This window comes from Chrysochloris asiatica, unplaced genomic scaffold, assembly GCF_000296735.1.
Source record: "Chrysochloris asiatica unplaced genomic scaffold, ChrAsi1.0 scaffold00159, whole genome shotgun sequence".
Taxonomy (NCBI): Eukaryota; Metazoa; Chordata; class Mammalia; order Afrosoricida; family Chrysochloridae; genus Chrysochloris; species Chrysochloris asiatica.
In genome coordinates this window covers 5,201,687-5,226,907 of record NW_006408677.1, presented here as the reverse complement: position 1 = coordinate 5,226,907, position 25,221 = coordinate 5,201,687, and the positions used below count along the sequence as shown (strand labels likewise).

Sequence of the window (25,221 nt, the reverse complement as noted above, 5' to 3'; positions counted from 1 at the left end):
GGAGAAAGATGAGGCTTTCTACTCCCGTAAAGATTTACACCCTCGGAAACCTTGTACAGGGTCGCTATGGGTCGGAACCGACTCGATGGCACTTAACAACAACAACAATAAGGAATCCTGCTGTGACACTGTCGGATAAATACTGGAATGCTGCCCAGTAGTACAAACCAACTAGCTGTTCCTTGGAAACCCTATACAGGGTCACCATGAGTCAAACAAGCTACATTGTACCTGGAAACAACAGCAAATGATTAATGAAAGGAGCTCTGGAGACACTGTGAGATAAGCTAGCCACAGATCGGTGGTTCAAACCTACCAGTCGCTCCAAGGAAAAAAGATGAGTCCATATGCTCCATAAAGATTTAAAGTCTCAGAGAAACCCTATATGGGTCTCTATGAGCTGGAATCAAGTTTAGAATCAAAGCTGTGGGTTTGGGTTTAATGACTAATGATGATGACTATCTATTCATAAACTTATTGGTCATATCTTCTTTGAAGAAGTGTCTGTTGAAATCCTTTGCCATTTTTTGGTCAGGTCATTTTTCTTATTGTTGAGTTGGGAGAGTTCTTTTAAAATCTAGATATGCATCACTTACAAGATAAATGATCCATGTTTAACCTTTTTGTTCATCAATTTACTTAGCTGTAAAATGTGGAAAATAATAACTTGTTAGACAATTATGATTGTTGTTGTTGTTAAGTGCTGTCGAGTCAATTCCAACCCAGAGCAACCCTGTATATGGTTTCCAAGGAGAAGCTGGTGAGCTTGAACCGCTGACCTCGCAGTTCAAATGGCTTTTCAGTCTGGCGCATTAACCCACAGTGCCACACCAGGACTCTGTTTAACATTTAAAATAATGACTGTCACTACTATTTAATATTTCCATATTAATATTGTGTGTAAGTCCTGGTGTGGCACTGTAGGATGAACACTAGACTGCTAACTATGAGATTGGTGGTTCAAATCCATCAGCCACTCATAGGAAATCCTATACAAGGTCGCTATGAGTCAAGACCAACTATAATTAATTAATAACAAGTGTTGTATGCATGTGTATGACTTTGATTATTCATATATTGATAATCTGTTTGTGGCTTATTCCAGTTACTCACAAATTTTTAGTTTCTATATAGAAGTACAAAATACTATTTCCACAGAAATTGAAGTATTACTACTAATAATAGAGAGAACACCAATATTATATTATATGGTAGCTTTAAATCCTTAAAATTCATTTAACAGTATAAAAAAGACAAAAAGGAAAAGAAAGAGAGAGAAAGACAGAAAGGGGAAGGAAAGAAGGAATGAAAGGAGAAAGGAAGGGAGGGAAGAAAGAAGGGAGGGAGGGAGGGAGGGAGAGAGGAAGGAAGGGAGGGAGGAAGGAAGGGAGGGAGGGAGGGAGGGAGAGAGGAAGGAAGGGAGGGAGGAAGGAAGGGAGAGAGGAAGGAAGGAAGGGAGGGAGGAAGGAAGGGAGGGAGGAAGGAAGGGAGGAAGGAAGGAAGAGATAGGAATATTGTTTTTTCTTTAAAGTGCTTTTATTTTTAAGCTTCATTCACTAAATAAAATTAATAAATTTTAAGTGTACAATTCAGTGGCATTTAGTACATTCACAATGTTGTGCAGCAGTCTTTTCATAACCCTCAAGGAGATTTTACATTTGTTAAGGTGTCATTTCCCTAGACTCTGGAAAACACTAACTTGCTTTTACCCATTCTGGGTATTTCTTATAAATGTAATCCTTCGTCTGACTCGTTTAGCTAAGTTTAATATTTAAGAGGTTTTATCCACATTGTAACATGTACTTTATTCTTTTTTATGACTATATCCATTGTATGGATGTACTTCATTTTGATTATGCATTCAACAGGTGATTCACATTTGGATTGTTTTCTCCTTTTTGGTGTTGTGCTGCTCTGAATATTCTTGCTCAAGTATTTATTGAATACTTCCTTTCATTTATTTTGGATATTTACCTAGGAAAGGAATTGCTGGGTTGTGTGGAAGTCCCATTTAAAGTTTTTGAGGAAAGATATTATGTTTTTCTTTCTTTTTTATCTAAGGAAACCTTATGAATGACCCATTTGCCTGTTGGCCAGATGGTGCTTCTAGGCCTGGGACCAGATTTGTTCTAGGGCAGTGTTTAACTTTTTGAGGAACTTATAAACAGTTTTCTATGGAAGTTCGATCATTTTATACTCCTACAAGCAATGTGCAAGAGTCCGATTTCTCCACATCCTCATCAATACTTTTTTATTTTCCTTTTCTTTAAAAAGTTAATTATAGTCATCCTAGTGAAAGTGTAGTATCACATTGTTGTTTTGATTTGCATTTCCCTAATCACTACTGACGCTTACTTAGTATCTTTTCCTGTGCTTGTTGTGCATCCTGGGCATCTCTTCTTTGAAGCAATGAATATGTAAGTTATTTGCCTATTTGTGGGGAGGGTAAATATAGCATAATGTTTTCTCTTTTAATAATTTTAAGTATACAGTTCCATGGTGTTTATTATATTTACAATGCTGCACAGCTATCACTATTATTTGTTTCTAAAACTTTTTCTTCACTCCAACCTTTGCTTATTTGTTTTTAATTGGATCGTCTTTTTTGTTGTTGAGGTGTAGATGCTTTTAATATATTCTGGGTGTTAAACCTCTGTCAGATATATGATTTTCAAATATTTCCTTCCATTCTGTAGATTTTCTTTTAACTTTCTTGATATTGTCTTTTAATGCATAAAGTTTTTAATTTTTAACAACTCAACAATATTTTGTTTTTACTTATGCTTTGGGACTCATATCTAACAATCCATTGCCTAATCCAAGGTTGTAAAGATTTACTTTTATGTTTTCTTCGAAGGCTTCATTAGTTTTAGCCTTCATATTTAGGTCTTTGATACAGTTTGAGTTATTTCTTGTACACAGTGTTATATAGGGGTCCATTTTCATTCTTTTGTATGTAAACATACAGTTGTTTGGGGTCCTGGTGTGACACTGTGGGCTAATGTGTCAAACTGCAAAGTCGTTTGAACTGCAAGGTTGGTGGTTCAAGCTCACCAGCTGCTCCTTGGAAACCCTATACAAGGTCGCATGGGTCAGAATCGACTCGACAACACTTAACAACAACAACATATAGTTGTTTAAGCAACATTTGTTGAAGAGACTATTCTTTATCTCTTGAATAATCTCGGCATGCTTATCTAAACTCAATTGACCACAAATGTATGGGTTTATATCTGGAATCACAATTCTACTTAATTGATCTATATGTCTATCCTTATGACAATACCACACTATTATGATTACAATATGTTTAGAATACATTTTCTTTTTTAAGACTTGTTTTGGTGTTCAGAGTCCCTTATAATTCCATGTAAGTTTTAAGATCAGTTGTTATATTTTACAAAAAGACCATTGGGATTTTTATAAGGATTGCATTGAATCTATAGATAGCTGTGGGTGGTATTGTCATCTGGACAATGTTAAGTCGTCACATACATGAACATGGAATGCTTTTCCATTATTTTTTTCATTTCCTTCAGCAATGTGTTGTAGTTTTCAGTGTACAGTTTAGAGTGTTTTGAAATAAGTACTAAAACTGTAGTTTTACAATCTCTGTTTGGACATAAAATGTTATCCCCATAGTTTTTTCAAAAATATGTGTTCTATTCTCTGATACTATACTTGTGACATATTCACTGACAAATACAATTATTTGAGTATTCTTGTTAACTCTACAGAATTACTTCTTTATATTTTATCATTGTAGTTCAACATGAAGAAACAACTTACATTGCAATTGCTTTGAAATCATCAATTCACCTTTATGTGTGGGCACCAAAGTCCTTTGATGAAAGTACTGCCATTAAAGTGAGTAATATCTTAATTTGGTTTATAGAGTATTTCTTTTCCCAGGGAATTATAATAGAGCAATGTTTTGGACTATACGTGCAGAAATAAACACATTCTCCTACTATTAATGTAAGTTGAATATACCATGTTAATAATTATTGCTTAAACCTTTTTTAGACCATCCACCGGCACCAAAACAAGGGAGAATATGAGGGGAATCCTGACCCCTCCCCTTCCCACCAACTCCTTACTCCCAATTACTATAGTCAACATGAAGATGCTCTCTTCTAGAGCCCCAAACACAGGCTTTGGGACCACCACAATGGCTTGAAGCTGAGAAAGTTCTTATTCTCTCTTAGTGGGGGTGGGGGGTGGAAAGCAAAGGGAAGGTAAGAAAACATGCAACAATGGTAGAAAGTTGGTGCCCTTTGGACAAAGAATGAAGCAAAAGAAAGCCTTTGCTCCAATTTGCAGGGTTACAAAAGATGGGGGTGGGGAGAGAAGCTGGAGCACTTTTCTCTCCAGAAATTTTGTGAGTCATGGTGATTAGGTTTATTTGGATTGTTAGTATGATTTTCACCTTTATTATTGTTTAGTTGAATTTCTATGGATCAGCCTCGGAAGTTAATTTTTTTTTTTGTTTTTTGTTTTGTCACATCCCATAAACTGTGGGTGGTTTTTTATCTAGATTGAATCACGTACAATGCATCAAAATTAAAGAGGTTCCACTCAAATATGATTATTTTATATTTATTCAATAATAATAGGATGAATCAATAAACTTTATATAGAGTCCAATGACTTTATATAGAGTCAAGTAATTCCTAACATAAGCTGAACAGCAAAATCATCAGGAGCATTTATTGAAAATTCAGATCTCAGACCCAACCCCAGGTTGAGTTAGTGCATCTGGAGTGGGGCCTGAGAATTGATATTTTTAGTAAATGCCTAGCTGATTTTGAACCTGTTGGTCCATGGACAAGTATTTACAAAGTACTAACAGGGTTACACTCTTATATACCCCAGCAAGGTATTCATGAACTACTTTTGTACTTTAAGTCAAGATCTGTTTGCCTGGTATAGTCCAATACTTCATATATACATAATAAATATGACCTAATTCTTATGACTGTCCCTGGATACCTATTTGCACACTAAATAAATAGCATAGACGACTATATATATAGACTGGGTGTGCCCTGACTCAGATCACATCCCTGATCTGATCTCCCTATATTGAGCCTTGGGTCAGCTGTCAGTATTTGGATATGGGTTTGTTTGGGGGGGTCTGCTGATTGGTCAGAGCTGCCTGGTATGGATCTGGAAAGCAAAGAGACAAGTATCAACCTTCCGTCTAGTCGGACACACAGTTCCTGTTCCAAGTCCTCACTCCAGTTCTTGAATCCCACTTCTGGACTTCAGTATGATGAATCCCATGATACTCAGTCCACTTCTGTGACCTGCCTTGGCAATGAATCCTGTTTTGGCCATTAATGTCCTTGGACTAGAAACTATAGGAGCATTGAGTCTTTCCACTCTGTAGTAGGTTAACATATCTGACCTTTTTCATTCCCTACCAAGTATGCATTGATCAATCAGCAGACTCTGAAGGAGACTACATGTCTTATGAAGCCTATATACGAATACTGGCAAAAATACAGGCAGCTGATCCAGCGAACCGGTTTAAGAGACCAGATGAGCTCCTTCATTTACTGAAGCTCAAGGCAAGGACTATAAAGACAACAGAGTACAAGGCCATGCAAAGCTAATACAATCTTAGGAAATCTGTTCTTTGAAGGGGAACTCAAGATTTATAATCTGAATAAATATGTCCTTTTGAATTAACATATCTAAATTAGCTTATAATATATAGGTGTTTATATACATACCAAATTCATTGCCATCTAGTCTATTCTGACTCATAGCGACCCTGTATCTTCATAGGAGCAAAAAGCTTCATCTTTCTCCCACAGAGCAGCTGGTGGGTTTAAAGACCCAACCTTGCAGTTAGCAGTCCAGGGCTTGTCCTACAATACCAACAGGGTACCTTTTATATACATTGTAGTTCTTCTTAAGTGTCATAGAGTCTGTTCCAACTCATAGTGACTCTATATAGGGTTTCCAAGGAGTGGCTGGTGGGTTTGAACTGCCAACCAGTGGCTAGCAGTCCAGTGCTTATCCTATAGTGCCACAACAGGACTCCCATTTAAAATACAAACCTGAATTTTAACAACGTATTAAGCAAACCTTTAACTGGCTATGATCAATTAGTTGTAAACCCCACTACACTCAGACCAGTGTGCTAGAGTCCTGGTGTGGTGCTGTGGGTTAATGCACTGGACTGAAAAGTCAGTTTGTGAACTGCAAGGTCAGTGGTTCGTCTCACCAGTCACTCATCAGAAACAGGATTGCTATGGGTCAGAACTGACTTGATGACACCTACAACAACAACATTAATCAAGTAGTGGGAAAATTTTTGCCTTATCAAAGTGTCATTTTTCTTTTTGCCTTTTGGCCATATTTGGTTTTATATTTGCAGGTATTTCCAACACTTGGTCGTAAGCCAGTGACAGTTGACCTGGCTGTTGGTTCTGAAAAAAAACTAAAGATTTTCTTCAGCTCAGCAGATGGATATCACATTATCGATGCAGAATCTGAGGTTATATCTGATGTGACCCTACCAAATAACGTAAGATAATGCCTTCAGACCCCTAGAAATTATTACATACCACTATATAATGTCAAAACCCTTAGAGATTTTAAAATATGACTAGCAATATATATTTGGGAACTGAGAGTAAAAAAGGTAAGTATAGAATATGGGCAAATAGCCATGGATAAACAAAAATTGCAAATGGTTTCCTAGTCCAGAGAACTGAAGCTAAACTATAGGTGCATTTTGTTTGTCTAGAACAATGTGTTTGTTAGTTTTTAGTGAATGACATTTACATTTGAAAATCTGTACTTCTGCTGATAACTAGATTTGACAATATTGGGTCCACATTTCTAACTAGCGATTATCAACTACAACTAATTTGTGTTTGCTCTACATTCCCAATCCATCCACCTTTATGGATTTAAAAGAACTAAACCTTATTAGGAATTTGAATCTCTGATCCTTGCTTTAGCCTTTGTGTATCCCTGCAGTGCATCAACAGAATCTTTAAAACTACATTATGAGTATTAAAATTTAGAGCATTATCATTATATCCCTTCTTTTATCCCTACTGTATTACTTTAACTGTTTTCTATTACAAGCTATCATAGTGTTCTCTTGTATGAATGATTATAATTGGGATTTCTGATAAAAGGATTCAGTGTTTTAAAATCCAGTGTACCTCAACTCTTAACCACTAAAATAAGTATCATGAGAATGTACCCCAACACCTAAAAATGGAAGTTATGAAAATACAAATACATATCATTTATATAAAAATACCAACATAGCATATTATATGCACACACATATGCACCATATAAAATACAATACCACTGTTTCACAAATTTGATGGCAGCAGTAATTTTGTGTTATTGAAAATTATTTGTTAAAAGAAGGACTGGACCAAAATTTTTATACTGCACACATAATTTCTTAACTCGTTAGTTTATGGTTAGCTAAATTTTTAATTGTTTTGTATTATATATAAAGTCCAAGAGAAGATTCTTGTGTATTTTTAAATCAATGTGTTGTCAGGAGTTGTGGTGGCACCGTGATTAAAGCACTCAGTTGTTAACAATAAGGTTCCAAGGGAGAAAGATATGGCAGTCTACTTCCATAAAGAGAACAGACTTGGAAATTTTATGTTGCAGTTCTACTCTGTCTTATAGGGTCATAATGAGCCATAATTGGCTTAATGACAATGGGTTGCGGATTGTTTTTGTTAGTTATACAATTGGCTCTGACTTAGGTGATCTTATAAATAACATGATATTACATAACATGATCCTGTGCCATCTTCATGGTCATTGTTTCAAATCACTAATTGTTTGACATTTTGAACAGATTCCAGAATTTTTCATACATTTCTGAGACAATACAGCAAGTAATCTCCAGCAGATGAGTGGGAACATTTTTAAAAAATGTTTTGGTCATATTAGCTATCTCATTAACGTATCACCTAGTTGTCACCTATGATTATATATGAATCACCTTGATGATGTAGAAAATGCTGATCTAAGCCCAGCAAAATCACCTGAATATGAAATCATGCCATTTTTAATATAAATGTTATAGTACTCTTTGTATTGGTGTGTCTTCCACAGCTTCCTGCATCTTGTTTTGTTTTGTTCTGCATGTTCTTTTTTGTATGCTGTTGTTATGTCATATAGCCTTTATTTAAAAGTGCACAGCACTGAACATGACAGCAATTGTCCGAGGTTACACTTGTTTAATAAATCATTCAAGAACATTGAGTTCTTGGTTCTACTTGACTGCCATGTAAGGAGAATTATTTCCTTGTGAGGCAATCATTGGTTAATTATTGTAGGAGCTAGAATGAGAGAATATGAGGTTCTTCACAATTATTTTCTGACCTAATTAAGAAACCTTATATAAATTCAAAAATAATATTTTTAGCTGAATGCTCTAGTGTCTTGACCTATAAAGAGAGAAAGGACTCTAATACTTATACAAAGGAGGAGAGTGTGTCTTTTGAATCGAAACATACTAAAAATAATATTTTCCCCAAGAGTGCAACATTGCAAAAGCTGCAGTGCTACAAGGGATCCAGCCACATGGGCTCTGGACTAATTGGTCACTTCAAGAGTCATCTGAGAAATAAGAGAATTATCTCTGAAGCCCTCTGGATTTCCATCAGTCCTGTCTTATTCTGAACAGATGTTATTAACACAACCTTCTTTCTTGTAGTTCTTTTCTCTTTTCATCTCTTTACTGCTTCAGTTGCTCATGCGAGTGCCCAGGCAACGTATTAAAATTGCTTTTCGCCTCTGGATTCCTGTTTTAGTTTTAAGAATAGTAGTTGCTGAGACATGGCCTCATACACTTGGCCTGAGTATGCTCAGTTTGGCAAGTATAATTTCTGACTTTTTTCCTGTAATTTGCTAATTGGTGAAGTGATAGATTAGCATAATTGTTCAATGATCAGTGAGATAATGTTAATGTTAAATATGTACTTAGCTTTTGTGAGTCACAGTGTTTCATGTATTGAATACATTTAAAACTATTTAAAATAGATTTTTTAAATCATATATTTGAGTAGAGGAAGGAAAGTGTTATATCAACCAGTGAAAAATATTATAAAGCTGTCTTTTGTTAACTATTTTAAACTCCAGCTATTTTTAAGTTTGTTTTCTATTTCTGATTTGAATAAATTGGCTGCTTATCTGTGCTTGTGACGACATTGCTTACTAAAATATCCATAAATGAGCTGAAATGAATCTTAAATTCAACTGTTCAAGTAAACATTTATTCTATTATTGTACAAAACACTAAAATTTCAGTAAGCTTCTTTGTGTTGGAAATACATCTGGACTTATTTCAAGAAAGAATGTCTCATAAATGTAAAAAGATATTTTACACAGTGACTCCTTTAGGCCATAAGGCAGGCTATTTTCAAGTTTTGGATGACATATAGTTTAATTTTGAAATAGAGGTTTTCTCCTCCTTTCTCTGCACTTTGAATGTTCTTTGGTCTTTATTACTCAGCCAAACTGCTTCAATTAAAGTAATAGTGATAAAATGTCGGACATATATATCTTTATGAAACATAATTACAGCCCCTGGAAATTATTATACCACAGAATATCATCATTCTACCTGATTGCATGGGAATTGGCATGATGCTCACCTTCAATGCTGAAGCCCTTTCTATGGAAGCAAATGAACAACTCTTCAAGAAGATAATTGAAGTATGGAAAGACATACCATCTTCTGTAGGTATGTATAAAATTTCCTAGTCTTATCCTAGAGCTATTTTTGAAGGGTAAAAAAGACTGTTGTATTAGAAGATTGCTTGTATTATCAGATTTTCCCAAGGTACATAGGGGTTAATTTGGGATCCTGAATGCCTGTTCCCTTAGGAAGATGATATGTATGATTGTCATATATATAATGTAGTCACAGGAATAGCACTGATTTTTTTGTCCATTAAATTTTGTTTTATGTAACTAAAACAGGAACTAATTCTGGTCTACAGCAATCTATGCTGAAAATCCATGTCTCCATCACATTGATTTCTGGGGTTTATGCTTATCTTAAGACACTCAAATGGTCATTAAAAAAATAACAACTATATATTTTTGTTGTTGCCAGCATCATATATATTTCACTCCATAGTAAATAAAAATAAAACAAAATATACATTTTAAAAAGTAAGCTATTTCTATTTCTCATACTCAGTAGAGTTCTGTTTAATGACTGATATTTACTGTGAAGACTCAAATAAGATCTGTACGTGATATTATGGTTGCCACTAAAACTTCATCATTCATTATTTAGAAACGAGATAGCTAATAACTGACTAGAATCCCTATTAGATACCATCCAGATGGTAAAGTAAACTGCCATCTCAATCTTCATCAGACAAGGATGCTTTTATTTATTTTCTTTCTGAACCAATACGGGTCTGTTGAGCTGGGAAATCATAATAATTATTGTGTATATCTCAGAGACTTGGTAACTTATAGGGTGATTGTGAATAGAAAAATATATGTAACAATTAGAAATATTAAAGAAGGGAGAAAAATCTGATAAGGAATAAATGTTCATAAAAGGAGGAGGAATTTAATGGACTAAGTCAAGGTGTTTGTGAGAGGGAGAAAGAAGAAATGTGAAGAGGCGAAAAGTCTTTCAATAGAGAACCCAGAAGCTTCTGAAATCTGTGAAATTACTACAAGTGATTTTCATGTGGCTTTAAGGACCAGCTTGAAAGAACTAGCTTTTAATGGCTATTTTTCATTATGGGATAATGTCACTTTGCATTGCATCTACAGAATCCTTTTGTTGTTGTTGTTGTTGTTGTATACATAGTATTAAGGATTGTCCTGAAAGCCTGTCCCATTTTCTCCATATAGGTAAGAGCTCACAGGGCTCTAATTTAGGGGACATAAGGTAAATACAACATAATTGACAGATCTGGGACAAAAGGAACTAAAAATAAAGATTTTTTTTTTCCTGATCTTTAGAGTGGTACTTATGTGATAAGCGTGTTAATCAGAAATGAGAATAATGAAATTCAGTTAAAATGATATTTGAACAACCCCCTATTTTTATGCCACAGGACAATCATAGGAATCAAAAAGATCTTGAGAAGTCATCTGGCACAGCTCTTGTCCTTAAGATATCTTCTGACCTAAAAGAAAAAAGTTATTTTTAAGTTGCTAGAATTTTAAAAACATCTATCTATCAATGTATATGTAAAATAAATTGTAGTACTACAAGGACATGGTATTTTGTTTTGTATTTCAAATATTTCAAAAATATACTAAAGACTACAGTATAACATTAATATTAAATATATCAATAACTTTTTTTCTGTCTAAAAAGAAAATGTGTACACTTATTATGTAACTAAAACAGGAACTAATTCTATTCTACAGCAAGCTATACTTTTATTGTAACTCCCTTTGCTTTAAAACGTACCCAGATCCAGATATCACTAATCTTAAATGTTATACTTCCTTGAGCTATAATTAATATTTTCAATAATAGGATCATTGCTTTGGATTTCCAAACTAATATTTAGAGGAACAACAAACACAGCAAATATTACTAATTGTCCAATTTCAGAAAGCATGCTGACCCACACAGCTATGCAGAAGCTAAGTGGTGAATTTATATGTCAAGTTTTTCCAAAGGCTTTAATTTCAATGCTAATGTAGAAAATTTGGGATGTCAAATAAATTGTGTTCGTAGACTCAGCAAGTAGCCTATTCATTAAGCTTAGACATCATTGCCCTATGTAGTTGTCAAACTGTCATTTCGAATGAAGTAGCCGCATAGGTGAACAAATTCAAATGCAGATAGACTAAATCTATTACTTGTTCCATCACTCAGACCACTTATTTCCCTTACTTTATTTTATCTGGACTGATTTGAAGCCTAATCTGAAATTGAACTTGTAAAGTCTTTTTTTTTTTTTTTTTTCCCCAGGAGATAATTTTTTCTGTATCAAAATAATTACAATTTAATTATAATGTTGTTACTATTTTCATAAACATCATATTTTGAATTTTAATGTAAATGGAAAGAGGAGATAGTAAATACTTTATAAGTTTTAGTTGAAGAATTGACAATGGTTCACACTATGTCTATGAAAAGTCATTCTTAGAAGTTGAGTTATATCTTTATGAGTCCTTTTATCTATATTCAATGCATACAGATAAAGACCAGGTACTTTTTTATTTAAACAAAAGCATTCAAAAACATTTGAGAAAGATTAAACATTTTTTTAATCTACATTGTAATTGTATCACCTATAATGGAAAAAATGAAAAGTCATCAATTTACTGAATTGTGATATGTTGATGTGGGAATGAGCATGTTTTATTTTAATGTTTTCAGAATATTTTAGATTGAGTCAAAATCTTCATATTTTCAATACCAGGATTTTATTTATGTATGGAAATGTACTTCCCTTTAAAGAACATAAAGAATATTTACTTGAAAGCTAAACACTTAACAGTTACGCTTTTCCAAGTGCCAGAAAATACCTTATAATACCAGCTGGCTGTATGACTGTTTACATAATTAGGTTTGTGCTTTAAGGTAATTATTATCATCATACTTATCACAAAGTAATTTAAATAAAACCAAAGAGCTAAAATATTATAAAAATTTTCTGAGCAGAAGATTATAACAGTATAAATGAGCTTCAGCTCTGCTTATAACATTGTGATTTATTGAATTGCATTGCTATTAAGTGCCCTTGAGTTGGTTCCTACTCATAGGGATTCTGCTTAGGATTTCCAAGGACCAGGTGGTGGGTTTGAACCACCAATCCTTATTGTTAGTAGTCCACTGCTTATCCTACAGTGCCACACCAGGACACCAATTGAAGTGAATTAGCAAGTCTTTTTTCTTAACAGTTTTCATGTGTCACAAATATAAACCCATATAAAATACTGTACTTTTCTAAAACTAAAATAAAGAATGCATAGACTTGAATTTTCACAACTAATCTTTGACTTTTTCTGTGGTATTGAAGAAAGAAAGAAATCTAGTTTGAACACAGCTTCTGAGCAGGAAAATGTTCAAACGTTTGACTATAGGAGGAGCAAAAAAAAAGTGCAATTTAAAAAAAACATTTTTTTTTAACCTAACCATTGAGCCTCTTAATAATCAAACATTAACTTTGGCTATAATTTTCTATCACTGCTGGAAAGACTGTGTTTTTATAATTTTTCATTTTTATTATAGCTTATGAGTGTACACAACGAACCACAGGATGGGGTCAAAAGGCCATTGAAGCGCGTTCTTTGCAACCAAGGGTTCTGGAAAATGAGCTGAAACGCAAGTCAATTAAGAAGCTGAGATTCCTTTGTACCCGAGGAGACAAGGTATAGCTTACATCTCCCAATTATAACAAAAATAAATCACACATTAAATGCTAACTAAGGAAAGCTATGTATTTTTCCTTCTAGTCATGAATGCATTTGTGCTCTGTTTTACAAGTTGACTCATCATTGATGAAAAATATTTTAGCCTTTGATTCAAAATATTGATTTGGCAAATGAATGAAATTTGGTTTCAAAACTAAAACATTTTTTAAAAAAGCAAAAATTCTAGTCATGACTTAAGTGAAGCTCAGTTTTGTTTGGTGCAAAATCCTTTATCTTTTTTGATCCCTAATCCTTTGCATTTTCTTTTCAAATTCATATTTTAAACAGAGTGCATCAGCCAATCTTCCTTTAAGACCTTTAAATAATAATCCCATAGCAGAAGGTACAATTATGTGATAGGTCCTGTGCTAGGTACTTCAAAAATCTCATTTAATCTTCACATATAGTTGTCCATTTTGTACCAAAGAAAAATGAAATCAAGATTTGCCAATTATTTGGGCAATTATTTCAAATTTGATGACCAATTCAGAAGGTTTAGCTTGAATAGATATAAATAATCACAGTCCCTGCATATTATCAGAAGAAGAAAAAAAAAGCATGAAGCTGGAATAAGAAAATATTCTCGTTTAGAAGACATTGAAAAGGATTCATGATAATACAGAAACACTAGGGTAAAGCAGTTTACATCAAGGGAAGGTGCTAATTTGGAATACAAAGGGATGTAATGGGAAGGTCCAGTATCTGAGATCACATAGCTCCAGGTTGCTTTCCTGGCTCTGACATCTAACTGGGTGTGAGAAATTGGACAATTTGATAAATCTTTCCAAGTCCTAGTTTCTTCATCTCCAAAATGGGAATATCAATAATTGCTTTGGTGATCACTGTGAGAATTGATGATAATATATGAATAATAACATCTCACAGAATACCTGGCACATGAAGGTTGTTAGGGGTAGTAAGTATGTCTTATCATCATCATTACATCACAAAACCTAAGTATAACCATTGTGAATGTTGAAAGGCCTAGTCATGAAAAAGAGGCCCCTGTTTGATATTTATGTACATGTTCTATTCTGATTACCTTATGACAAAAATCACATTTACCCAACATGTTCCTGTCTAAGTCACTATGTTTAACTCATGTCATTCTATTGGTATTGGACTATTCCACTGAAATAAGAATCACAAAGTAGAAATTTTTAGTGGTCACTTAGCACCAGCAACAATGGTAAACAGCAGGTAAATAATTTGTTTCATCATTATAGAAGAAAAAGAAAAGAAAACTTGAATAAAAGTGATATACTATTTTTTTAAAAAAAGAAATAGAAAAAGGGAATTTCAAATTAAAACTAGTCAAGAACTTCAGCAGATAAATGCCATCTATAAAAATGTAACTAAGTCATACTTACTAAATTTATGTAGAATATGGTAAGAGACATTTTTAAAAATATATAAAATTGACTAAATACTAATTTAAGTTCTTATTCTTTTTTAATTTCTACTCAGAAAGCTCATATGGCTTAACATTTTATGAGCAGACGAAGATGGCTTGAAATTAGAGTTGCAGCATAGTATTTACCTCTCAAACATAAGGTTAAAGTGTATTATATATGTACTGATGGTGTCTCTTTCTCTCTTTTTTGAAGCTGTTCTTTACCTCTACACTGCGCAACCACCACAGCCGGGTTTACTTTATGACCCTTGGAAAACTTGAAGAGCTCCAAAACAATTATGGTGTTTAAAGATTTCAATGCTTTATTATAACATCGTTGATAAGCATCACAACTATGCAATTTGCATCTTCACTTTTCTGAGATTAAATGAGCATTCAGGTTTTTCTTGTTGTTGATAGACAGAATTAAAACAGAGAATCAACATTTAATGTAGCACAAAATAGTTTTAATGAGAAATGCAGCTTTATATATAAAATTAACTATAGCAAGCTCTATGTACTCCAATGGTGTACAATATCTTTTGCACAGTTTTGTAACTTTTGTTACTGTGAATTCAGACATTACTCTTTGGACATTTTGGACAGTAGCTATATTCAGATTTTATAACAGGAGTAAAGAAACTTGTTATGAGTTAGATTCCAAGGAGTTTTCAGAAGAATTGGCCCTCACTGACGCTCTTCAGGAAAAGAAAATCAGCAACAAACCTTATGTGATTTGTCCAAAGTCATATAAAGAATAACAGGTTACAATATAAATAGTACGAACTATATTGTAACACAGACTAATGTCTGCCTAGCTCATCTCTAGAGAAGCTACAGTGATAACAGGGGGAAAAATTCCCATGCAGTTGATATGACTCCTGGTGACTTCATATTGTCAGAGTAAAACTATACTCCATAAGATTTTCAGTGACTGATTATTCAGGAGTAAATTGCCAGGCTTTTCTTCCAAAGCATTTCTTGGTGGCTTCAAACCTCTAACTTTTCAATTAACAGCAGAGCATTTAAATATTTGTGCCACCCAAGGAAGCTCAATAAAGGAAAAAGAGCAACAATTTTCCTCAGATTGTTTAACAAATTTCCTCAGAAAGGACCACCATAATAGTTAAACCTACAGTTAGAGACCAGTTGTGCTCTTTTCACCCCATGTTAAGCTAGTTTTCTCCAGATTAGAAGAAAACCTCAGATACTTGGTTTCTCTCAGAACCCCAAAGATGTGCAATAGCTGTTTTTGTAAAGCACCAAATCACACTTTTGCAAGCCTGAATGCAAGAGAGATCTCCATTATACATGTACTGTAGAATGAGTTTGTTTTTGTTTTTTAAATCCTTTAAAGGAGGCATCAAATTCTCCTACAAGGATGGGTTGGATTTTTGTCAGGTCAACAGTGTGACCATCAGATTGCTTCAAATATTTGCCCAATCCCATATTAAATGGTATATAATTGCCCTCTAGTTATTAAACAAAAATAAGAAAGCATAACAAAAACAAAACAACTTTGTCAATACTTATCTTTTCTTGTGTTTATTTTACTGTGAAATCAAAAATCTAAAGTCATTTCAATAATAAATCCATATGTAGAGATTTAATGTTACAGGTTCAAAAACTTTGAAAAACAAAACAATTTCATCAATTATCTAAGGCTACAAAATTAGACTGCTTCTTAAAGCTCACATTAGTCCTACACCCAAAAATCTTATAGACACCACAGATGAGTGATGTTGGTCACCTGTGGTAATCACTACGTGCTGAAAGCGCATTTTCTGCATATCCATCCTCAGTACCATGGTTAGTTCTGGGGCAAAAAGAAGCAGCAGAACTACCACAAGTATACCTCAGTATAATTCCTCTAGTTCTGCTCCTAAAATTGGAAGACAGTGCTGGTGGAATAATAATTTCAAACTACCTGCTTAACCAAAATGCAAAAGCAGCTGACTATGAGTGATTTCAGGACAGTATATCATTTCTGGCACCAAGGATGCTAGAAATGAATATTTGGATTTTCCTAACAGCTTCTATCAAGTATGTAGTTGCTCAATATTGAGAATTTAGGAGAACCTGAGTCTGATTTAAAGAAGTAAATGTGATTCATACTTCTATTACTGTGATACAATAATGTGACCCTAAAACTGGCATACCCTTCAATGTTTACAACTCAAATGACTTTTTAAATGTAATAGTTTAAAAAGAAAGCAAAACTTTTATGTCAAATCACTTACTTAGATGTAGTCTTCATTATTATAAATTTGTACACCAAAACGGTCATGGGGGACTTTGTGCAAGTACCTCATTGCTGAGCAAATGGAGCTTGCTATGTTTGAATTTCAGAAATGTTTCTCATATAAGTAGTGTAGAATCAAGTCTTTTAATAATTCTCTTATTTTCTTCTTCATAATAGTTACTCAGAGTTAAGATTCAAAATACATTTTATGTTAAAAATCATATCATTAAGAGCAGTTATTATTTTAGTAAGTCAACTCCCATTGTACTCTGTGGCTGTTATTCCTGTAAATGATGGACATTGTTAAACTGAATCTAGAAAGATATCCCAAAGTAACCAAGCAAAACAGATTTTGAACTGAGCTTTAAAGAATATGGTGTTAATTGAGAAAGGAAGCTAGGCACATATCAAAAAGGGTGATTTTAAGTTGGGTGGCCAAAGAGAACCAAAATGTTTGAGTCAGTTTCAACTCATGGCAACCCTATGTGTGTCAGAGTAGAATTATGCCCATAAGTTTTTCAATGACTGATTTTTTTGGAAGTAGATTGCCAAGCCTAGCTTCTGAGGTATCTCTGGGTGGACTCGAACCTATAACCTTTCATTATAATGCATTAGCCACTTTCACCACCCAGAGACTCTGGTCAAAGAAAGGATTTAGAATATTTAAAGTAATTAATAATGGATTCCACTAGAAATATTAATCTGGAGTCTTTAGATTCTTCGCCAGATAAAACTCGAAAGTGAAAGGGCAATGGCATTGCACAGTCAGTACACTTTGTAATTGATGGAAATTTACCAACTTTGTATCAGTGGCACCTGGGAACCCCAGTCAATCACAAAAGCATGGAGAGGGGGCAGCCCAAGCAAGCCAGCTTCCCTACTCTTGAGATTCATAGCATTGAAAGGTTTGATTCAAAGCGTGAAAGGTTCTGAGCAGCATTGGAGACAGAACTCCAGTTTTATTTTGTTGTTGTTAAGTGCCTTCCAGTTGATTCGAACTCATAGCAACCCTGTATAGGGTTCCTGAGAACTTCTGGTGAGTCTGAACTGCCAAGTTTGTAATTAACAGTCCAGTGTTGATCCTACAGCACCACAACAAGGCTCAGTCTTATTATAGTGCAATTTAAGTTTTTCACCAAAGCCCGTCACCAAAATCAAGAGAATTATTGAAAATATTGGAAATCTTGAAAGTATGGATGAAAAGGAGTGATTAGAAAATATCTGAGTGATTCTGTCTATTGTAGTAAGGTAGGAGCTTCAGAGTAAGCAGAAAAAAGGGGGAATAATCATTATTAAAATTATATAATAGATGCTACAGAATCATATAAACATGCCAAAACAAACATTAGAATACATAGATTTTAATATTTTAAGTTCTACCAGTTTCAGGATAAATTAATCACTATTTTCTGCCAAGATTCATTTAATTGAAACAGTATACATAAAACTAGGAATAATGCCACACATATTCAATGGGATTTTTAAAGTCCTTTTTTCAATTAGTTTAGAGACTGTATCTATTTAAATCTGCTCTAACTTAAAAAAATATATTGAAACAATCATTGAGACAGCTAATCATTTTATCAGAGTCTTCAATGAATAATTTTTCATCCTGTAAAAATAAAAAATAAAAAATAAAAAAATAAAAATGATTAATGTCATTATTGAAATATATTTGTCTAGTGCCTCAGAATTCATTTGTTTAATGTAATAATTCACTGACTGGAAGGTGTTCAGGGTTCTGTTAGGAGTGCTGGTAAAGTTCTGCTAATCTGATTAAAACTCTCTGGCTACAACGGTGGAATGAAAAACAGAGAAACAACCTCACTCCTATGAATAAAACCCAAGCAAATTTAAATGCTGTATTCCTTCCCCATCTGCCAAGCCCAACCTCCCACCCCAGTATCCGGAAGTCCAGTGGAGAAGAAAGAGAAGGAACCGTATCAAAGAAAAAAAGTAAAGATTTATCGTTTCTTTGCATTCATGAAAGGATGTAGGGCAGGCTGATGATAGAAAACAGAAGATAGAGTAATTATGGCAAACTGCACGTTATCAGGAAAACTAACTCCTTCCTTTGTGGCCAGAAGAGCAACAGCACTTCTCTCAGCGGGTCTCAGGAGTGAAACATTAGTAGCAGGGTCCCTTCACATCCTGTCCTCTCAGTCATTCTGGAGACATTTTTGCCAAGTGTTCCCTTTAGGGCCAGCTGAGTATGGTCCTATTTTGTAGTTGTGGCCAAGCATTCCAGAGTTGGGCTACCCAGACACATGAAGTTTATCCAGCGCTTTAGAGGCTACATTCGAAATGTTTTATTATAACTAAATAAACTCATTCAACTTTATATATAGGGTCCACAGACTTCAACTACTTTAAGGGACAGTGTTGTGAGTAAAAAAAAAGTATTACAAATTGAAATTGCACATTGAAGTCCCATGTCTGAGAGAGAACATTGTACTAAGGAACATATTTAATCCAACCATAGGGACAGAGTAAGATATATGTAGACATTACAGTAAGTAATTGTCTCACTCACAAAGGGAGCAATGGGTTCAAGGAATTCAATACTGTAAGTCTAATAACAATATTTGAACAGCACTGTGATTTCCATTCTTTCCTTTCACTTAAGGATACTCCAGGTTCCTGAACAAACTAAAGTCAGTGAGTGTAGCTACTCAATTAAAAAAATATATGAAAAGAATGGAAGCAGCTAATGAATTACAGCCCAAGCATGTTTCAGAACACACTGTCATATTATTTTTTTCTTTTTATAACTATGTCAACTAATTTAAACAGGAAACATAGAATGTGAGGGAGCTTCAAAAAATTCCTTGAAAAAGTCCATAATCTCTTCATTCTATTTTTATCCAAACATGTTGAAACTCCCTTGTAGTTTCAGATGGAGTAAAAATGGATCAGAAGCTAGTCAGCTACAGTGTTGGTGGTGCTGCAGAATAAACATTGGACTGTTAACCACAAGTTCAGCAATTCAAACCCACCAGCCACTCTGCCAGAGAAACATGAGATGAAAAACTATATGATAAGGTAGAAAAATACAGGCATCATTTAACAAACAAAATGTATGAATTTTAGTCCATCAATTTGAATATACCCCCACTCCCCACAAAAAAAAAGAGAGAGAGAGACGATAAACATGAAAAGAGCCCAATTATTTAAATGGCCATCCCATCAAGCTGAGAAGAAATTTAATCATTGTGTAGGCTCTGTACAAAGGTGACAGGCATATCTTAATAATCACAAGATTCAGAGGTACCACACTTCTCTATTGCACACACTAATCCATATCACAAAGTTCATCACTCATTTAGTCTCTTACAGTGGCTCTAGGGCTGCCGTGTCATGTGTGACGATGGAAATCCTTGTCAAGGCATGAAGGCAAGTTACCTAGAGGTCATATCCACTCTGGTTCCACTACGTCCCTAGTTTCTGGATAGGCATGAGTCCCTACTGCTTAGAAACCACAGTTCCTCCTATCCTTTCCCATTGTTAGAGAATCTGTCTTTCTCACCCCTCAGCTCAGCAGCCATTATTTGAATAATGGATAAACAAGCTGTGGTACATTCACACAATAGAATGCTATGCTACCTTGAAGAACAACAAGGAATTTGCAAGCCACCATATAACATGGGTGAACCTTGAGGAAATTAAGCTGAGTGAAATTTGTCAGTCACAAAAGGAGAAATCCTCTATAGAACCATTATTATAAAAGATTAAGAAAAAAATTCTCCTTAAAAGGGGAAAAACATATATATATATTTGCTGATCACTGGGATGTATGGGATGAGGTGAGGGATGGAGGGGAAGACAGAGCACAAGGGGAAGACAGAGACACAGGATAGCGTGAGTGCTGTGGGGAGGAAGACAAATCACAAGAAGGGAGATGGGAATGGAAGAACAAGGCAGATGGGAGAACAGTTAGTCAGGTTTTCATGGACTAAGCAGGACAGGGGTAAATAATGATGTATGCACAACCTTGGAACAACATGGCTTCAGGATACAGGGATTGAGGCACGGTTTGCATGGCTAAAAGAGGGGAATAATGTTAAGATGCTTGGCTGTCTTTTGAATCTTGGTTTCCTTTGCTTACCATTGTAAAACAGACACTTGAGGGGGAGAGAAAGGAATAGCTGAAACATAACAATAGAAAACTTGTAAGTCTGTCTTCAGCCTATAACTGAAGGGGGCTAGAAGGTGCCCAGTGAAAGAGGGTCCTGTGGAGCCTTTGCATTGCATAAAACCATATGTGGAATCCTGAACCCCATCCAGAATCATCTGAGGTTGGAAATCTCCACTTGAAAGGACAAATAGACCAATCTGGAGCAGCTAGAAGAACAGAAGATATTTCTTGAAACAAAGACTGACAGGGAAAATACAAAACAATAACAGCAGTCCGTCTGATTACTATAAGAACAAGGAAGTTGCTCACCCAGGTGATATTAAGGCAAGTGGTCAGTTGGTGACCTCAGAGCAAACACACTTCCAAGATTAAGACCCAATGGGAATACACGAGCAGACATGCGCTCTGATTGGTGACCACATTTGTCACCGATAAGGGGAAGTGAGGGACAAACAATCTGATTGACTTCTACAAGAATAAGTAAGCTGTTCGCCCAGGAGCCATCAAGGCAAGTGGGCGGCTGGTGACCACATTGGTCACCAATAAGGGGAAGAGGGAGAAAAACAGCAATGAAATTGGCAGCTATGTCCAACTACATTCAATAGACTCCTATGAACCCAGGTGGAGACCTGGTTGGCCAGCGGTATGGCAAGACCCAGGGACTCATGGGCCCAGAGCCAGTGACATGGCCACAGAGGTCTAGAGTGTAGAGTGTAGCATCCAGCTGACATGAAGTTAGAGGAGATGCACAAGAACACCCATACTTGCAGATAGTACCCACTTGATCTGGCTTCAATGGCTGGAAGATTGATCAGAACTCGACCAGAAGAAGAAAAAAGAGTAATCTGCTACAATTTGATGAACTTTACCTATACTTATGGATGTAGTAGTTCAAAAAAGGGAACAAATCTTTATAGCAAGGATCACTCCCACCCCTTCAGTACACAGGGATGTGCAACTTAGACACTGGCTACCCAAAATGGTGGGGGGAAGGGGGAGGAGGGCTACAAAGGCAAGAAGTGACTGGCTTACAGACTTTCAAGAGGGACCCAAATTCCAGGCTGGGGGTGGGGGTGGTGGGTTGGAGGTAGAATCTCCACTGAATGGTTTCTAATCTGTTGGGACGGGGCTAATGAAAGAAGATGGGGATAACAGTAAATAATTGCTATCAGGACTGACTGTGAGGGTCAGAAATGTAAAGGTAGATGTTTTGTAACAAAAAGGGGGGAGTGATTGGTTTTGCAGTCCCAGAGCGGAGGTCCCTGGGACCATCAAGTGAGAAGAGCGGAGTGTGGGATGCTACCCAGAGAAGCGGTGACGCCAGAAATGGAGGCAGAAATAATGATGAGGACAGATGAAGTGGCTGGGGACACTGGACTCAGGGAGGGAGAGGCACTGTGCGCTGATGGCTGGTGGGCAGGCCTGTGGGGTGTACCCTTTGGTTGTTTGATGATGCATGGAGGGGATTGTAATCATTACAATAAAATGAAATATGTTAGAATGAATGTAAAACTGATTTCTCCCATGTAAGCCCACATAATTCACAATAAAAACTAAAAAAAAAAAAAAACTATGAAGAAACTGACAAGAAAGAACACACACAAAAAACTCAGCACAGGAAGGCATTCAAAACAAAGAAACCAGCAACAACACAAACACACAAATAATAATGGCAGCAATTAATTTATTGTTGTTGTTGTTATGTGCCGTGGAGTCATTTATGACTCATAGAGACCCTGTACAGGGTTTCTGAGGTTGTAAATCTTTACCGGAGCAGAAAGTCTCATCTTTCTCCCACAAAACAGCTGGTAGTTTCAAACTGCTGACCATGAGATTAGCAGCCCGATTTGTACCAACTGATAATTACATTGAATTTCAACAGATCAAATATACTAGTAAAAAGACAGAAAGTGGTAGAATGGATAAGAATACAGGATCCTTCAATATGCTGTCTCCACCAAAGACGAAAACAGAGTAAAAGTTAAAAGATGGAAAAAAAAAATACACCAAGCTTATTGAAATAAAAACGAGCAGGAATGGCAATACTAATCTCTGATAAAATAAACTTTAAGGCAAAAACCAGCACCATAGATAAGGATGGACATTGTTTCATGATTAAAGGGTCAATTGAATATGATGACATAACCATAATAAATATCTATGCCCCCAATGAAAGCTCCAAAATAATAAAGCAAACTCTAGTAGATTTGAAAAAAAAAAAATAGACAAATCTATAATAAAAGTAGGCGATTTTAACACACCACTTTGGAAAAAGATAGAACAACCAGAAAGGAACTCAACAAAGATACAGAGGAACTAAACAACACAATCAACCAACTTGACCTTATAGATGTGTACAGAGCATTCAACCCAACAACAGAACAATACACATTCTTTTCCAGTGTGCATGGAACATTCTCCAGAATAAACCACGTGTTAGGCCACAAAACATGCCTCCATAAATTCATAAACATCAAAATACTACAAAGCATTTCCTTAGACCACAATGCTTACAAATTAGAAATCAACAAAAGGAAGACCAAGGAAATAAAGTCAAATACATGGAAACTGAATAACACCATGCTGAAAAGCGACTGGGTTGTAGACGAAATAAAACATGAATTCACAAATTTCCTAGAAATGTATAAGAATGAAAACACAACATACCAAAATCTTTGGGACATGGAAAAGCAGTGTTGAGAAGTCAATTTATTGCAATAAAAGCACACAGCCAAAAAGAAGAAAGAACTAAAATTAACCCATTAATACAACATCTACAACAACTAGAAGCAGATCAGCAAAGTAAACCTACAGTCAAGAGAAGAAAGGAAATAATCAAGATTAGAGCAGAAATAAATGAGATAGAATACAGACAAAATTATTGAAATAATCAACAGGACAAGAAGCTGGTTCTTTGAAAGAATTAATAAAATTGACAAACCGTTGAAAAACCTAACAAAAGAAAAGAGGAAGAAGACAAAATAACTCACATAAGACACCACATAAATGATGTCACAATGGAACCAATAGAATAAAAGCACAGTAAGAGAATATTATGAACAGTTGTATTCCAACAAATTTGAAAATCTAGATGAGATGGATATATTTTTAGAAAAGCACGACCTTCCTAAAGTTACACAGAGTGAAGTAGATAACTCTAACAGATCTATAACAAAGGAATTAACTGACTAAGTCATCAAAAAATTCCCAACTAAAAAAGTCCTGGTCCAGATGAGTTTTCCAAACATTCAGGGAAGAGCTATCACCAATTCTACTCAAATTATTCCAGAATATGGAAGAGGATGGAAATCTTCCTATTACATTCTGTAAAAAAAGCCTAACCCTCATACCAAAACCAGGAAAGGACATCAATAAGAAAGAAAATTATAAACCAATATCCCTCGTGAACATAGAAGCAAAAAATCTCAACAAAATCCTAGCCAACAGAATTCAAAAGCACATCAGAAAAATTATACATCATGACCAAGTGAGATTCATACCAGGGATGTAAGGATGGTTCAACATTAGAAAAACCATCAATGTTATCCATCATATAAATAAGAAAAAGGAAAGAACCACACGATCATATCAATTGATGCAGAAAAGGCATTTGACAAAATTCAAGATCCATTCCTGATTGAAACTCTCAACAAAGTAGGAATTGAAGGGAATTACCTCTGCATAATTAAGAGTATATGTACAAAACCAACAGCCAACATCACTTGCAATTGGAGAGAAACTGAAAGCCTTCCCTTTGCGAACAGGAACCAGACCAGGATGCATTTATCACCACCACTCTTATTCAATATTGTTTTGTAAGTCTTAGCCAGAGCTATAAGGCAAGATAAGGAAATTAAAAACATCAAAAATGGCAAAGAGGAAGTAAAACTCCATTTGCAGATTATATGATCCTATGCATATAAAACCCCAAACTCATAAAAAAAAAAATAAAAAAAAAAAAACCTGCTGGAACTCATTGGAAGATTCAGCAAAGTGGCAAGGTTCAAAATCAGCATACAAAAATTAGATGGATTTCTCTATACT

General features: G+C 35.1%; 1 protein-coding gene across 1 annotated transcript in view; it reads left to right on the top strand.

Annotated features, from left to right (window-relative positions):
* NRK (Nik related kinase) overlaps positions 1 to 15,110 on the top strand; it is a 213,448-nt gene extending 198,338 nt beyond the window's left edge. Inside the window, exons 25-30 of the mRNA XM_006871057.1 lie at positions 3,767 to 3,871; positions 5,431 to 5,573; positions 6,389 to 6,538; positions 9,586 to 9,745; positions 13,226 to 13,365; positions 15,015 to 15,110. Coding sequence (XP_006871119.1) covers positions 3,767 to 3,871; positions 5,431 to 5,573; positions 6,389 to 6,538; positions 9,586 to 9,745; positions 13,226 to 13,365; positions 15,015 to 15,110 — 794 coding nt within the window. The remainder of the gene's footprint in view (positions 1 to 3,766; positions 3,872 to 5,430; positions 5,574 to 6,388; positions 6,539 to 9,585; positions 9,746 to 13,225; positions 13,366 to 15,014) is intronic.
* Positions 15,111 to 25,221: the final 10,111 nt, after the last annotated feature.